The sequence below is a fragment of the Callorhinchus milii genome, unplaced genomic scaffold, assembly GCF_018977255.1.
Source record: "Callorhinchus milii isolate IMCB2004 unplaced genomic scaffold, IMCB_Cmil_1.0 Scaffold3, whole genome shotgun sequence".
Taxonomy (NCBI): domain Eukaryota; kingdom Metazoa; phylum Chordata; class Chondrichthyes; order Chimaeriformes; family Callorhinchidae; genus Callorhinchus; species Callorhinchus milii.
Genome location: NW_024704744.1, coordinates 67,845,100 through 67,860,895, shown reverse-complemented (window position 1 = coordinate 67,860,895; position 15,796 = coordinate 67,845,100). Strand labels below are relative to the sequence as shown.

The 15,796-nt window shown below is 42.3% G+C and overlaps 1 protein-coding gene across 4 annotated transcripts in view; it reads right to left on the bottom strand.

Annotated features, from left to right (window-relative positions):
* The window catches only part of LOC103179286 (syntaxin-binding protein 5), a 114,886-nt gene extending 99,455 nt beyond the window's left edge, over window positions 1-15,431 (bottom strand). For all 4 annotated transcript variants that reach the window (XM_042333587.1, XM_042333583.1, XM_042333585.1 and 1 more), the window contains exons 1-2: window positions 15,237-15,431; window positions 14,811-14,908 (exon numbers count right to left, since the gene is read on the bottom strand). In XM_042333587.1, the coding sequence (XP_042189521.1) occupies window positions 14,811-14,908; window positions 15,237-15,380 (242 nt within the window). In that variant the 5' untranslated portion in view covers window positions 15,381-15,431. The remainder of the gene's footprint in view (window positions 1-14,810; window positions 14,909-15,236) is intronic.
* Window positions 15,432-15,796: the final 365 nt, after the last annotated feature.

Sequence of the window (15,796 nt, the reverse complement as noted above, 5' to 3'; positions counted from 1 at the left end):
ATTCATCATTGGACTTGATCGGTGCCTGTTTTGTATGTGTCAGTGAAAATGTCTTCTTTTCCCCTATTCTACATCTTTCTTTGCTCATGCATAAAATAATACTCTATATGCAGTCAATGTGGTGGAGCTACCCGGTCTTCTTCAATGGAAAATATATGTATAAACAGACGTGAGTTTCTTTACATTGAGGCTTATATTTGCAATGAGCTCCAACTGGAAAAAATAGAAAAAAACTTTCTTGTGTTAAAGAAGTTGAAATGTGATGTAATTTGTCTTCCATCAGCTTCTTTTCTGGATTGCCTAGTCACCATCTTATATTTGTGTCACTTGGTTATGGACTCACCAATCAGTGTAAACAACTTATTGATGTTAACCTTATCGAACCCTTTTACAATTTTAAACACTCTGTTCGGTTCCTCAAACGTCTCTTCTCAAGTGAAAAACAACAACAACAAGATTCCATTTATAGAGCACCTTTCACGTCGGGAGGACGTCCCAAGGCACTGCACAGTTGGGTCAGGACCCGAGCAGGGGGGAAATGGTCAGGGTGAGGGGAGGGAAGGGAGGGGGTAGAGAGTCAAGAGGGGAGCTGAAGGCTCGGTCAAAGAGAAAGGTCTTGAGACCGGCCTTGAAGGAGGAAAGGGAGGAGGCGGCGAAGGCACTGGGGGATAGAGTTCCAGAGCCTCGGGGCTGAGAGGCTGAAGGCCCGGCCACCGATGGTAGGGCGGTTGGGGCGGGGGATGTGGAGCAGACCGGAGCCAGAGGAACGGAGGGTACGGGCAGGTAGGTAGGAGGATAGTAGGTCAGAGAGGTAGGAGGGAGCAAGGCTGTGAATGGCCTTGTAGGTGAGGATGAGGATCTTGAATTCGAGGTCCAGTCTATAACCTATCTAGTCTATCTTGATAGCAGTATCCTGCCAGCCCTGGTATCATCATAAACCTACACTTTAAAAGTTCCATCGCTGCTATAACCTTCCTTTCGTGGGGAGACCCGAATTGAGATTTTCGGTTTTGTTTTACTGTAGATCCGAGTTTGAAAATATTCGTCTAAATTAATTAAATCCTTTCTTCCTCTCTTCTTTTCCCCCATCACAGGACAGGCCTGCAGTATTACTCAAAGTCCCCTTCCTCATTTCATATGGTCTTATCTTTGCTGTGTGTAAATTGAGAAAGGAATTATAAAATGTGAAAATAATTGTATTCATCTGTGGTCCTTGTGGCAAAGGTGCTCCTATGATTGCGTTGGATAAGGAGTTCCAAGATTCTAACCCAGTGACAACCAAGGAATAGCAATACTGGCAAAGTGAGGCTGGTGAGCGACTTGGGACGGGAATTTGGAAGTGTTGGTGTTCCCATATCGTTGTTCCTGTTCTGGATGATGGAGATCACAGAGCTGGGAGGTGTGAGGTTGTCGAGTTGCTGCATTCTGTAGATAATAAGTAATGCAGCAACAGTACAATGATGAGAAGGAACCCATATTTATTTGATCCTACACAGCTCCTGTCTACCCACCTGTTCAGCGACTTCATCAACCTCTCCTCTGGTACAATATCTTCCCTTTCAAAACTGCTATCATTAATTCCCTTCCCCCTCTCAAAAGACATTCTTGAACCTCCAAACATTGCAGTTATCACCCTCAAGATGTTGAAACATAGTCACATCTTGGGTTAACTCCTTGCTCTCCCACCAATTCTCTTTCCTCTAACACACATTGCTCATTCCCTCTAACTTTCCATTTAAATACTTCCCCACTTACTTTCCTTTTCTAAAATAGTGTTAAAAACCACAAATTTTAAAAATAAATGTTCTAAATAAATACTTAATACATTTAATGATGATAAAAATAATAATCCTTGCATTTGATATAGCACCATTCACATCAGAAGAACTTTTCAAAGCATTGCACAAGATGCTGTAAAGTATAGTAACTGTATTCTGCAGGTAGCCCCCAAGTCGCCTCAAAATGAATGACTATTTTTATTTGTTGGCCAGAATAAAGAGAGTGAAACTCCCTTCTCCTTTTCTATTAGTGCCACGTGATCTTTAATGTCCTCCTGAACTGGCAGACGGAAACTCGGTTTAGCATCTCATCCAAAGGATGGGTTTAAATCCTACATATGTGACATATTTCAATCTTGAAACAATAGCTCTCAGGCTGCAAACAAATTAAATGCTTGACCCCTAACATCACTGTGGATTATTATGTATTGGTTTGAATGAGTACAAACAATAAATGAAATTGAAGTACTTGTTCAAAACAAAATTCATTAAAACATTGAAGAACTTGGATTTTAGAAACTTTCCAGATGTTCTACCCGCCAAATTAAAATTTCTATTATTCCGAACACTTTCAAAACAATCAAAGGAAAAATAATAGTGATTTAAAACGTGCATTTGTACCATCAAATGCATCTCAAAGCAGTTCATACAATGAGTTACTTTAAAGTGTAGTGCGATTATGTAGGCAAACATGACAACTAATCTGTGATAGCACCATCTCAGAGGTGAGATAAAGAAGCAATTAATTTATTTTTGAAAACAAAGGAATATTGGCCAGCACATTACTCTTCTTGAAAGTAGTATGAAGAGCTTGTGACTCAACATGTGTGTGAAAAGAGCTTGTGCCTCAATACTGTTTCACAACTTCCCTTTATAAAACCACATGAAAGGTATTTCCCCACAAAACCATCTTGGCGTTAAAGTCCATATGGTCAGGTTTTTGAATTCATTAAGTGATGGGGCAGCAAAATCCTAGTCAATAAACTGCAGTTCTAATCTACTTTACTATCAGAGCTGCTCCACTAGCCTCTGTCATATTCCAGTGCTTTTGGATGTTCCCGACATGAAAGGCGCTATACAAATGTAATCTTGTTGTTTTTGTTCTGTAATATTGCTCCAAAGACAAACAAATAGTCCTAAGCCAAACTTTTTTCAAAATATATATTCTAAATCTTTTACTACTTATTTGCATGCCTTTAAGGAAACTGCACATACTAACACCTAGCTGAGCAGGATGAGTACAAACCAACCCAGAAGAACAAGTTGCACTGGTAAGGCCCTTTACTTACGGTAATGTTTCAGAGCGCTTTAAGCAATGGTGGGGGGAGTGCCATAGGTGTATTCAAAGTAGGTTTTAAGGCAGAAATTAGAGGAGACAAGTCAGATGGGTAGTGGAAAGGAGTCCGGAGGTTTCAGAGTCTAGGAACTGAAGGCTAAATCACTGATGGTGGCATGGAGAGGGCACGGGACATGCAGTGAGCCTGAGTCAGGGGAGTGGAGAACCTGCATTATACCCTTCCAGCAATATAATGAAGTGGCAATGTGATTGACACTACTACAACAACAAGATTACATTTGTAAAGCGCTTTCACGTTGGGAGGATGTCCAAAGGCGCTGGACAGACCCGAACTGCGGTTGGAGGGGTAAGGGAGGGGAGGGGAAGAGGGTGGCCAATGGCATGGTCGAAGAGGAGGGTCTTGAGGCGGGACTTGAAGGAGGCTAAGGAGGGGGCTGAGGCTGAGTGACTGGGGGATGGAATTCCAGAGGCTGGGGGCAGAGTGGCTGAAGGCTCTCCCGCCAATGGTGGGGCGGGTGGGTCGGAGGTCGTGGAGCAGGCCAGAGCCGGCTGAGTGGAGGGAATGGACGGGTTGGTAGGGGTTAGGAAGTCGCAGAGGTAGGGTGGGGCGAGGCCATGGAGGGCTTTGTAGGTGAGGATCAGGATCTTGAACTGGATCCTCTGAAGGATAGGAAGCCAGTGGAGTCGGGTGAGAATGGGGGAGATGGGGTCACAGAGTTTGGTGCGGGAGAGGACACGGGCTGCAGAGTTCTGGATTATCTGCAGCCTGTGGAGGGAGGAGTTGGGAAGGCCGACAAGCAGGGCGTTTGCATAGTCGAGCCTGGAGGTGATGAAGGCATGAGCAAGAGTTTCAGCGGCTGAGTGGTGAGATAATGGCGGAGTCGAGCAATGTTACGGAGGTGAGGGAAGGCAGAGCGGGTCATGGCTTGAACTACTATGGTATTAACCTGGATCATTAAGCAATTAGAAATGGACGGATGTCTCAAAAATCAATAAGGAAAATTATCTACACAGGCATTTGAATCTTCAAACTATTTTATTCTGATAAAATTACAGTACATATGCACAAGAGCAGTTTGATAATTGATAGCTTTTCAAAAAAAATTAACACGGTTTCGTAAAGATTGATGGACTGTAAACAACTAGAGGAGGGGAAATACCAAATTTAGAAAAAAACTTGAGAGCTGTCCGACAGTAAATTAATTTGGATCGACAGTTACACTCTAGCTAATGTTCGTCAACAAACAGGTGCTGCAGCCATCGCAAGATATGCTGCACTGCACACATAATTAACAGGAAGAAAACTCAAACTGCCAAATTCCTGATATAGCATAACAAAATCCTCATAATAACTACATTTGGTAATGAAATGTTGTGGCATTAACAATGAACAGAACAATTCCAACAACACTTGCACACGTACAGCCAGCAATTAACAAACATGTAGATAATATGACATGAACACAGCACTCAAAATTAACAGCAAGAAATTTCCCACAAGCTGGTTTATTTGGCTATTGCATTTTTTATATTTCAAGAGTCACTTAGGAATATCACTTGTTTTCCATAACCAAGAGAGGAGATGGACTGCTCCCAGTCCAACACGATTGCTATTTTAGTTTATCACTTCAGAGGTGCAGACTGGCCTTTGGATTTTGCTTTCCTGTGTGGCAAGTGTGGCATCCATTCAAAGCCGGCCATGACAGCGCAGGGGAGATTATTACCATGCTGTGAGGAACCTCTATTCTGTATACTTATATACATATTTATTGCAATGAACCATAAAGGATTTTTTTTTAAACAAAAGACATAGCACAATGCACTGGAGCACAAACACATGGCAACAGTAATGTGATAAGTCTGCAAATTAGGTTGTACATTTTCTTGGTATGGGAACAGGTTGCTAATTTTATCCTCTCCTGAAGGCGGACTTTTATTGAAATATGGTTTTGCAGACACTCTGCAGTATCTTTATAGAAAATATGCTATACATCACTACACTTTACAGTTTATCCTGTGAAGTATTTTCAAAATGCCATCCCGATGTGAAAGGCGCTATTTCAAACATAAGCATTATTATTTTTAAATGGTAATTAAATGCTAGGGGTAATTTGTGTTGAGGAAATAGAGAAGTTATCTGAACATAGGGATGGGTGGGGGGCAGGGGGGGGGGGAGAGATATCATAGGTGAGATAGGCAGAGCTTTAAACTATTAAGGGGGGTGGAAGGGAGGGTTACAGCCACAGTTAAACATAACCCAGCATTGCCCCGTAGAACTCCATAGAGCAGGTAGCGACTTGGGAGATAAAGAACAGTGTGTGTCAAGTAGGGACAAAAAGCTCAACAAAGGAAGTAGGGCATTAACGCATGGGGGAAATAGTAAAAGGTTAAAATTAAAGGTGCTATATCTGAATGCACGAAGCATTCGTAACAAGATAATAATAAGATAGATGAATTAAGTGCACAAATAGACATAACTGGGTACGATCTAGTGGCTATCACTGAGACATGGTTAAAGGGAGACCAAGGGTGAGAGCTAAACATTCCTGGGCATTCGACGTATAGGAAAGATAGGCAATGTGGAAAATGAGGTGGGGGGGTATCCCTGCTAATAAAGGATGAGATAAAAACAGTAGAGGAAGGATTATAAATCAGAAAATCAGGATGTCAGAAAGTCAGTATGGATGGAGGTAAGAAACAACAAGGGGCAGAAAACACTAGTGGGAGTAGTTTATAGACCCCCAAACAGCACTTACAGTATTAGGCAGGGAATTTATCAGGAAATTAGAGGAGCATGTAGCAAAGGGAATACACTAATAGTGGGTGATTTCAATCTTCAAATAGACTGGAAAAGCCAAATTGGCAAAAGTAAATTAGAGGATGAGTTTACAGAATGCAATAGAAATAGTTTTCCAGAACAGTATGCCAACCAGGGAACAGGCTATCCTAGATCTTGTCTTGTGCAATGAAATAGGGCTAATCAGCAATCTGGAAGTAAATGCTCCTCTAGGGCAGCGTGACCATAACATGATGGAATTTAACATTAAGTTAGAGAGTGATTTGTCCAACATTCACAAGCAGTAATTTCATCTGTGAAAAATCACCCACAACTCACATATCTACAATTATCTCCAGGAGATCGATGTAGGATACGGAATCTATAAATAAGTTAAAAAAAGTATTTGCCAAATTTGAGTTAAGTTTAGGAGTCTGTAATTTTAAAATATGATCTTGGCATAAGCTCAGCATTTACTTGCAAGGAGCAGTGTCCCATATCTCATTAAGGCACTTACTATATTTCAGTAATCGGCATGTAATTCAGTACAATTTTAGATTTTTGGCTGGAAATGATTAAAAGGGTGGTATACTTAAAGATCTATCAAATAGAATATTATACTAGCGGAAATATCCACCATTATACTTAAGAAAACTTTGCCGACTGCAAAACAGAAAACATTTTGCTATCTCTTGAAATCTTTGGAGACCCATCTTAATTGGTGAAAATTATGCTCTGCCAGGAACGTACAGCTATACTCTCTCTTCCCTCCCAAATAATCAGTTCGCTCGCCTCCACCAATGTCGCAATAAACCTTGGAGACGAGCCAGAGTGGCAAAGGTCAACCATCCCTCAAGACTTCCTTTTTCTGTTCCTCTGTCGAGGTCACTGACTTAGTCACATTTAGCATACTTATTTTATATTTCAGTAGCTATAATAGATTAAAAGCTATTGCTGTCAATTGACAAAAAAAACTCAGCCATCTATGAAATGACTCTTCCATGAGATCTAGCTCGATTGCCATTTGAATGAAAAGGAGGGAAATTGACATGCCCACAATTAATTCTGTGGAAGCCTTCGTGGAAGAACACTTTAATTAAATACATTTCACATAAAGCCTTTCTACCTTGAGCAGCTAGACTGCTTTTTAAAAAAAGCTAAAAAATTATCCTCATTTAATTTCAAAGCAAAGTTTAAACTGGAACCCATCGTAATACTTTCTGCAATGGTCGGAAAGGAAACATTTACAGATTTAAAACTGTGCATCCAGACAGAAGTTATTAAATTTGCTAATGGATTTATAACTGCAGATCAATTTTATCAAATTCATTAGGAAAAAAAAACTGCATTGGAATACATTGTGTTGAAAATCATTAAAACATCAAAGTTTCAGTTGAGCTGTATGTATTAAAGTTTCACAAACAGATCTTGTTAAATGGAGAACAAATGAATTCTACACTTATATATTTATACACTAAACCTGGAATTAATTAATCACTGGATACAAATTGACTCAAAACAACATGTATAGAATCATATCCTTCTAGTCTGATCCATCCTGATGTTAGTTCTTGCAACCATCCTAAAATCATCCTTTTGTGACGTGCACTACTGTAGCTCACTAAAACATGCACAAGTTCTGTAAATTTTGTCCATTTAACCATTGATTTAAACAGAGTTGACATCAGAATTTGGTTTCAACGGATGACTCAAATTGTAAGTGGATATTATCTTATATGTAAGGCGCTATATCAAATGTAAGGATTATTATTGAAAACAAGATTTTAATCCTTTTTTTAAAAACAATCAATATAATGATTGAGCAGAATACAGAAAAAGACTCAACAGCACGCAAATGTCAACTACGCACTACACTAATGGAAGGCTATGACCTGAAGAAAGGTTACAAAATGATAAAACCGAAGCTAGATACAATTCAGCAACAAAAGGAAGTTTTCTATATTAAAAACGTCAATATTATTGCGCCACACACTCAGGGCAACCCTGTTATAAGATGCGTTTTTCTAAGACGCGTTTGCTTAAAAGTCTCATGTTCTGGCATAGAACAGCTCGCTTTCCACACACTAAATAACTGGCTAAGTTCCGGCTTTCAGCATCACTTCTTGCCCAACATATGTAGGAAGTGCTGCTGGTGTCATTTTCATAAAGGAAGTGATCACAACCTGATATCCGGGTATTGGACAATTTTCTAAGCTTTATTATAACACGAGGCATTAGACCATTCTAGCATTATAACTGAGACATTATAACAGTTTGTCCTGAATATAGCTGATGTTGCTCATCCTAGGTTAATAAAAGCAACAATTATTTACATTTATAAAGCACCTTCTTACACATTGAGAGTACATCTCTCATAGTGCTTCACCGAACTGATTGGAAGCCTGAGCTGAGATAAGGAGGGGAAGATGGCGTTGTCAGAGAGAGAGAGGTTTTAAGACAGGATTTAAAGGCAGAGATGGGCGGGGGGGGTGGGGGGGAGAACAGTTTCTGGAAGACACCGACTCCAGGATGGCAAAGCATTCTCACAATCTGCTTTGCAAAATTATATTTTCAAATCTTTTTTTCTTATGATGATAATCCTCAATCCAGTAAAATGCCTTCTTGCTGTCAATCAATGGAGATAGCTTTATAATTTACCTTATCAAAATCAACAACAACAACTTGGATTTATATAGCACCCTCCACGCCGGACGGCATCTCAGAGCGCTTTACAGTAACGGATCCCGGGGCCGAGCCAGGGGAGGAAGGTGACCAAAGGCGTGGTCGAAGAGAAAGGTGTTCAGCAGAGACCTGAAAAAAGGAAAAGAGGGCGAGGCGAAGGGAGTGAGGAAGGGAATTACTGAGCCTCGGAGCACAGTGGCTGAAGGCACGGCCGCCGAGGATGGAATGGAGGACTCGGGGGACGAGGAGGAGGCCAGACCTGGAGGAACGAAGACAACAGGTACTGTTTTGAGGAGAGAGATCAGAGGTAGAGGGGGTGCAGAGTGCAGGGACTTGAATACAAGGATGAGGATCTTGAAGTCGATCCTCTCTGGGACAGGCAGCCAGTGCAGTCTGGCAAGGACTGGGGTGATCGGGGAGCGGAGTTTGGTGCGGATGAGAATACGGACGGCAGAGTTTTGAATGATGTGGATTTTATGGATGGTAGTGGATGGGAGACCGGCGAAGAGGCGTTACAATAGTCCAGCCGAGAAGTGACAAAGGCATGGACTAGGGTTTCAGCGGCTTTTGGTGAGAAGTATTGGCGGATTCGGGCAATGCGTCAGAGGTGGAAGAAGGCGGTGCTGGTGAGGCACCGGATGTGGGGGAGGAAGGATAATTGGGGGTTGAACCTGACGCCTAGGTTGCGTACGGGTTCTAAGCGTTTTAGGGGGAGGTCGGGTAGGTGGAGGAGCTAAGAGCCGTGATCATTCATAATTATTTTATAGAAGCTAAACACTTTGTACAAGTAGAATACAAAAGCTGCAGCTTTTCAGGAAAATATTTGTTTTGTTTGCCACAGAAGAAAAGACAAGGGAAGTAGCTGACAGCAGCAGCCCAGGGAGAGAGAGGGAAATGCCTTGGGTAAAGGATTGTTTGGAGAGAAATCAAATGACAAAATGGCACGACAGTACAAAAAGCAGTATTGGCTTCAAAGAGAGCAGCCATAGTCCCAGTTGACAGTTTGCAACCATAATTCAGTGGCTTTCTTCTAAAACAAATGAAACACCAAACTTTGGAAGAGGTGGTAAAAGCTTAACCTTTCCACAGGCTTTCAACTGTCTGGAAAATATTTGACAAAACTTTCTCTCCATTTGCAAGATCAATAGAAGATGGAAATGAATTGTGATACAGTCATACAATTTCCTAATTCACCATTTTCAGCAGTGTTGTGCCTTTTCTCCATTCCAAAAAAAAAGTATAATCATATATTGAAATAACCCTCTACCAACCTGTCCGCTCCTTCCACTCAGTGGGCTCCGGCCTGCTTCACGCCCCTGCCTCGCCTGTCCCACCATTGGCAGGCGGACCTTCAGCCACTCTGCCCCCACCCTCTGGAACTACATCCCACAGTCCATCCACCTCGCCCCCTCCCTTGCCTCCTTAAAGATCCATCTCAAGTCCCTCCTCTTCAACTGTGACTTCGATCACTCTCCTTCCGCTCGCCGCCCTCCATCCTCCCTGATCGTGATCCCCAGCTCGGGTCTTAAACACTGATTGTGCAGCGCCTTGGAACGTCCTCCCGACGTGAAAGGCGTTATAAAATTGTAATTTTGTGCTGGTGTTGAAATCAGTAAATAAAGTCCATTAAGTGACAAGGGGATAATCAAGTCAAGGTGCATAGTTATGGGTTTACCCGAGGATATTTCTTCCAAACTTCATTTTTACATGTAAACAATTTACTGTTTTGATGCAGACAAATTAAATTTTAAAATGGTCAATCTTCGCTAATCCTAGAGTTTCTTCCACTCGTGTCTGAAGTTTTACTGAGGTTTCATTTCTCAGTTCCTGTCCTGAGAATTCCATTAAAAGCTGCAGTTCAAATTGCATTTTAAATACCTTAAACTACCTTGGAAAGCTGCAAATGAATGAAAGATGTTCAACTGTACACAGTGATGCATAACATTTGGGTATTGTCTGTGCATGCTTAGGGGAAGCAACAAGCAAATATTAATGTTCTTTGGAAGGCCACCAAGAGGTAATTGTTTTGCAATTCATCTGCTTGAATTATGTAACGTGTTGATGTATAGAACACAAACTAGTATGGAGCATAAAATCTCGTATCAGGGCCACATTATAGCGTATGTATTCTTTTAACAAATCCAATTGAAACACACAACAACTTGCCTATCATCTGTGATAGCCACCTGTTGAATTAGAGAGGTGATCTTTACAGTTTGGTTCTTGCTACCAATGTCTTTCTAGTATCCCACTGTGCTAAAGATCCTCCGAAGACTGCAAACAGGAAATACTTTGCCCAGGACACAAGGACATAATCTTAAAATCAAAATTAAGCTGATGAAAGGGGAGTCGGAAAAATAGGTATTTGCAAATTATGTTGTGATATTATGGAATGAACTGCCTCAGAAGGCTATACAATACAAAATTATATTTGTATAGAGCCTTTCACGTCGGGAGGACGTCCCAAGGCGCTTTGATACAGCACCTATAACATCAAAACATCGAAGGTCTTCATAGCTAATACTGTAAAGTGAAATGACTATGTATTTGTAGAAAAACAACAGCCAATTTGGTAGAGCAATGCCTCACAAAAAGCCATGAAGTGAATGGCCAATTTATCTGGGCTATTGCTGGCCAGGACACCGGGCGAAATCCCCTTCTCTTTCCAAATGGTGTCATGAATCTTTATCATGCCAAGAACAGGTAAAAAGTTTAACATCTAGCCCAAAGGACAGCACCTCCAACAGTACAGAGCTCCATTAACACTGCATTATCTAAGAGGATGAGTCATTGAAAAAATGGGCCAAGCCACTACAACCTCTTGATCTTCTGATATAGAGGCTGGAGTGCTGCCAACTGAGCCAGCTCACACCTCAGCAGTTAAGTGGAATAGCCTCCTCCATCCTTATGTACAATGAAATACAAACAACTGCCATGCATCCTGCCCTGCAGAATATTTACATTTATTTTCCAGACAGGATTCAATAATATTTTACCAATTACTGAAATGTTTACAAATAATTCTTCTGTCTGACAATATCATTACTCTACATCAACAGTAGTATCAGACATTCTCAAAACAGTCTAACTTTTGTATTGAAATGAACGATACTGCTTTTAGTATAGACAACCAAAATAACTTAGTATAATTTAGTATATTTTAGGTTGATTTGACAAATGGGAAACCTAAACCTTGAGATATCAGGAACGATTGTCAATTTGCTTTCTTTTAGCAAAACCACAATAAGTAAGTTTAAAAATATATATTTTCCACCATCCCAACATAGTTTCCCTTCGTAACAAAAATACATATTGGCAGAGTGAGTCATGGAGAATCAAGGATCAGGCCTGCAATTATACTGATCTTGCCAATCATTAGGGGGAAGACATCAAATAGAGGTTGACTACATCTTTATGGATTGGGTTGTGTGGGGTGGGGAGGATAACATTTACGACAAGCATCTGCAGATGGGAGCAGATAACCATGTTACCTGGAGGAGTGAAACTATATCTAATAAATCAGGAAACAATTTGGAAAAACTAATTGCTTGCTTTGTGTTTTTTTCTAAATCTGAAACTCATGTCACTGCTGCAGAGAATTCAGATCTTTGTTTCCTTACTATTTCTGTACATTTCTGGTTTGTTCCATTTAGGGAGATGAACTAGCTGAACGTAGTTGCTAAATTAAACATTAGAATGCACAATATCAGGATTAAGCCAGAGTGCTTCAGCAAGCCAGTCACTCGGATCCCTTCCATCAATGGTGACGTCATCAATGCCTACTATTAAAAACATTTCAATAAATCAAAAGACCAGCAAATATAACATTGAATGATAGGCTGAGTGAGATTTTAATAAAGGGAATCCAGATGGCAAGACTTCGGGAGCAAGCCTGATTGCCCAATATGAACTTTACTGCTTCGCTGTGGAAGGGGTTTTGCCAATGCAAGCGCACTGAAGCTCCTGAGTCACAGGTGCAGACCACAATTATCTAAAAACTAATTATTCAGCCTTCATGAGATCTCACCAGCAAATTGAAGTGAAATTCATGAGCTAAATTAGTGCACAAGAAATAATGCTAAAATTGCATAGTAACAACATCAAACCAGAAATTGGATGATCCATCCAGCATCCAATTTCCCACAAGATTCTTTCAATGCCTCCAACTCTTAAAGTCTCATGACAGTGGATCATTTTAGTTGACAGGAACCCTTCTAGTTCCATTTGGTGAAAACCTTGCAGTATCTTGTTCCACCAACTGTGCCAATAAAATGTGCTACATCCTTATAACACTTTTCCTGAAAAGTTCTCCTTTCTGGAATCCTTATTTTAAATTCTTTGCTCAATAATCACAGGAGACAAACTTGACGTTCAATGAGACGCCTTCGCTCTGGCCGAATAGGCCAAAAGTTACTATTTAGGCCGACAGGATAAATAAGCACTTGAGCAACTGCACAACAACTCCTTAAGAAGGGGGGGGGGGGGAGTTCCAAACAAGTTAAGGTATCCAGGCAAGATTAATTTGAGGAGTTTAATTTCTGAGACTGGGCAGTTATGAAAAACTCTGACCAATTGGTAGAAATGGTAATCAAAGGGCAAAAAAATTCAATTACAACTGAAATACACAATTTTGCATAAAAATGTCATATGGAGAGAAAAACCAAGCGCAAGGATTAGTTGAAGAGGCAAATTATGGGAGTCAGAAAGTCCTGAAAGAGAATACTTTTCACACACATCTTTAATTTAGCAAGGTACGATTTTGCTGGATGAAATAAATGAATTGTGTGGTGCAGTCCCATGTCGAGGCAAACATTTTGGAAAGAAAACAAAAATGTATTGAATTATTTTGGTTTGAGACAGGTTGGGGGTGGACAACTTATTTAAATAGACTGGTAATTTAGAGAACAATGTTGAATGAATTATATTCATTTACAAAGTTTCACCTTTGAACTAAAGTAATAACTGAAGGCACTTTAGAAGAATAAAGAAACATCTGGTTTGACTTCATTTTAGCCACCTGACCATAGGACAGTGGTTTTCAACTCCACAGTTGAAACTTATGAACCGAGTTAAACAGCATATACAGTATATAGCACTATTTGGATTTAGCAGCAACTGAACAAACCATAGAAAAATCTTCACGATTTTCATTGAAAATGGATGTCTTCAATCTACCAAGCAGTAACAATTATGAGATTACATCTTGGTCAACTTTCTTTAGGGCACTATAATGGACAATTTAATAAACTGTTAACATAAATGGAATAATTTTATGCTGATCTCACTCTTATCGCAGGCATATCCGCACTGCTCGTTCCTATCATTTAAAGCACACTGAATACACAAACCGAGGTGCTTAAGTGATTTTTGTTAAAAGTAGCAGTTTACTTCAAACAAAATGGAATTTCTAACCACCAATTAGATATTCGGGTCATTAAACAATGATTTCAACTAAACAGCATGTTTCAGTAATCCTGAAACATTACCTTTTTTTAAAAAAAATAAAAATTAACCACCCTAATATTCACGTGATTTGGGGCATTCAGGCTTCCTACCGTAATATAAATACAAATCCTGTAAAGTGCCAGGGATACTTGCAGTACAATTGTTTACACTATAAAACTGCATAACAAGAAACATTGCAATCAGTAAAGTGGAGATGGGGGAAGGGGAAGTGGTTGCTTAAGAGAAAAGACATGACAACAGGGCATGTCAGCTACATTGTACAACCCCCAGCCAATGCTGTACCGACACTTAAAACTCAAAAGGTGTGATACCGGTGACAAGTGTCATCGCCAACTACACCTGCAAGATACATTTGCACGTCCAATATATAAAACCAATGAAACATTACACTTGAACTGAAAAATAACAACGTCCAGCAAATCTCAAGGACCACCGTCGTCGCTGATGAATTTAATATTCAAATAGCAGGTGAAAGATACCAGTCAAAATGCAACCACTATGTCCAATAGTGACGGTACAAACCAAGACAACACCTGTGCTGCACATTTTGATACTGTAGCAAACGTTAAAGATGTAGGTTAAAAAAAAAACATCGATGTGTTATCCAGAAAGAGTACATCATGGGGTGGGGGGGTCATGGGGTGGGGGGGGAGAGAAACGGCACATCTGCCTCCAGCATCAAACACTCCCAAATGCGAAAACATACAATCGACAGCCTGCAATATACATATAGATATATATATATAGATGTGTGTGTGTGTGTTCTTATGCTTTAAAATCACCTCTGTGCAAAAATGACAAAAAAGGATACAGTCGGAGTGATCCAGATAGGGTTCCAACAGCCAGGATTTTCTGCACCGGATCAAAAGCCATGGCTGAAGGTTGATATGGGAATCCATGACGGACCGTCTGACACCACGAACACCAGCAGCAAACGCGGGGCACAGGGCGGAAAGAAGCAGCGGATTAGGAACGAGTCCTGGGGCCGAGGGGGCGCACAGCGAGCCGCCACCTCTGCAGCAGCAGCGGGGGCCGGGGCCGGGGGCCGGGGTGGGGGCAGCTCAGGCTCGGCGGTCAGGGTCAAGCCCTCTCCCTCCCTCCCTCCCTCCCGCTGCCCGCAGGGGAACCTCTTTCGCCCCGGGAGGTGACGGTGCAAACGCCGCAAGCCCCTGGGGGTGGGGGGGTGGGGGGGTGCGGTGCTCTGCTCTGGCTCCTCAGTGGGGGCCCCGGGGCTCACCTTACACAGCTGGAAATGCTCCGAGTTGAGGGTCTCGACAATATCGCTCTCGGCCGACCTGCTGCCGGGCTGCGAGGAGGACGACGACGAGGAGGAGGCCGCGGTCAGGCCGTCCAGCACCTTCCTGATGTTAAACTTCTTCATCCTCCGGCTCTCGCCTCTCGCCGCTCGCTGGGTGGGTGTCGCACGCCGGGCCGAGCCGAGCCGAGCCGAGCCGGGCCTGCTACCTGCCGACCTGCCGCGCTGTCACATGTCAGAGAGCGCGGCGGGCGGGCTCCATGGGCGGCCGGGAGGGAGGGAGGAGAGAGGGAGAGGGGCCGCGGGGGGGGGGGGGGGGGGTGGGAGCTGCGTTCAGGGTCGGGATGAGCTGGTCTCGGGACTGAGGTGCTGTGGGGCCGGGTCTCTGGGCTGGCGGGGGCCGGGTGGCTGGCGGGTGGTGGGGCCGGGCTGGTGGCGGGGGCCGGGCTGGTGGGGGCCGGGTGGTGGGCTGGTGGTGGTGGTGGGCTGGCGGGGGCTGGGCTGGTACTGGTGGGCCGGGGCTGGTGGGGCCGGGTGGTGGC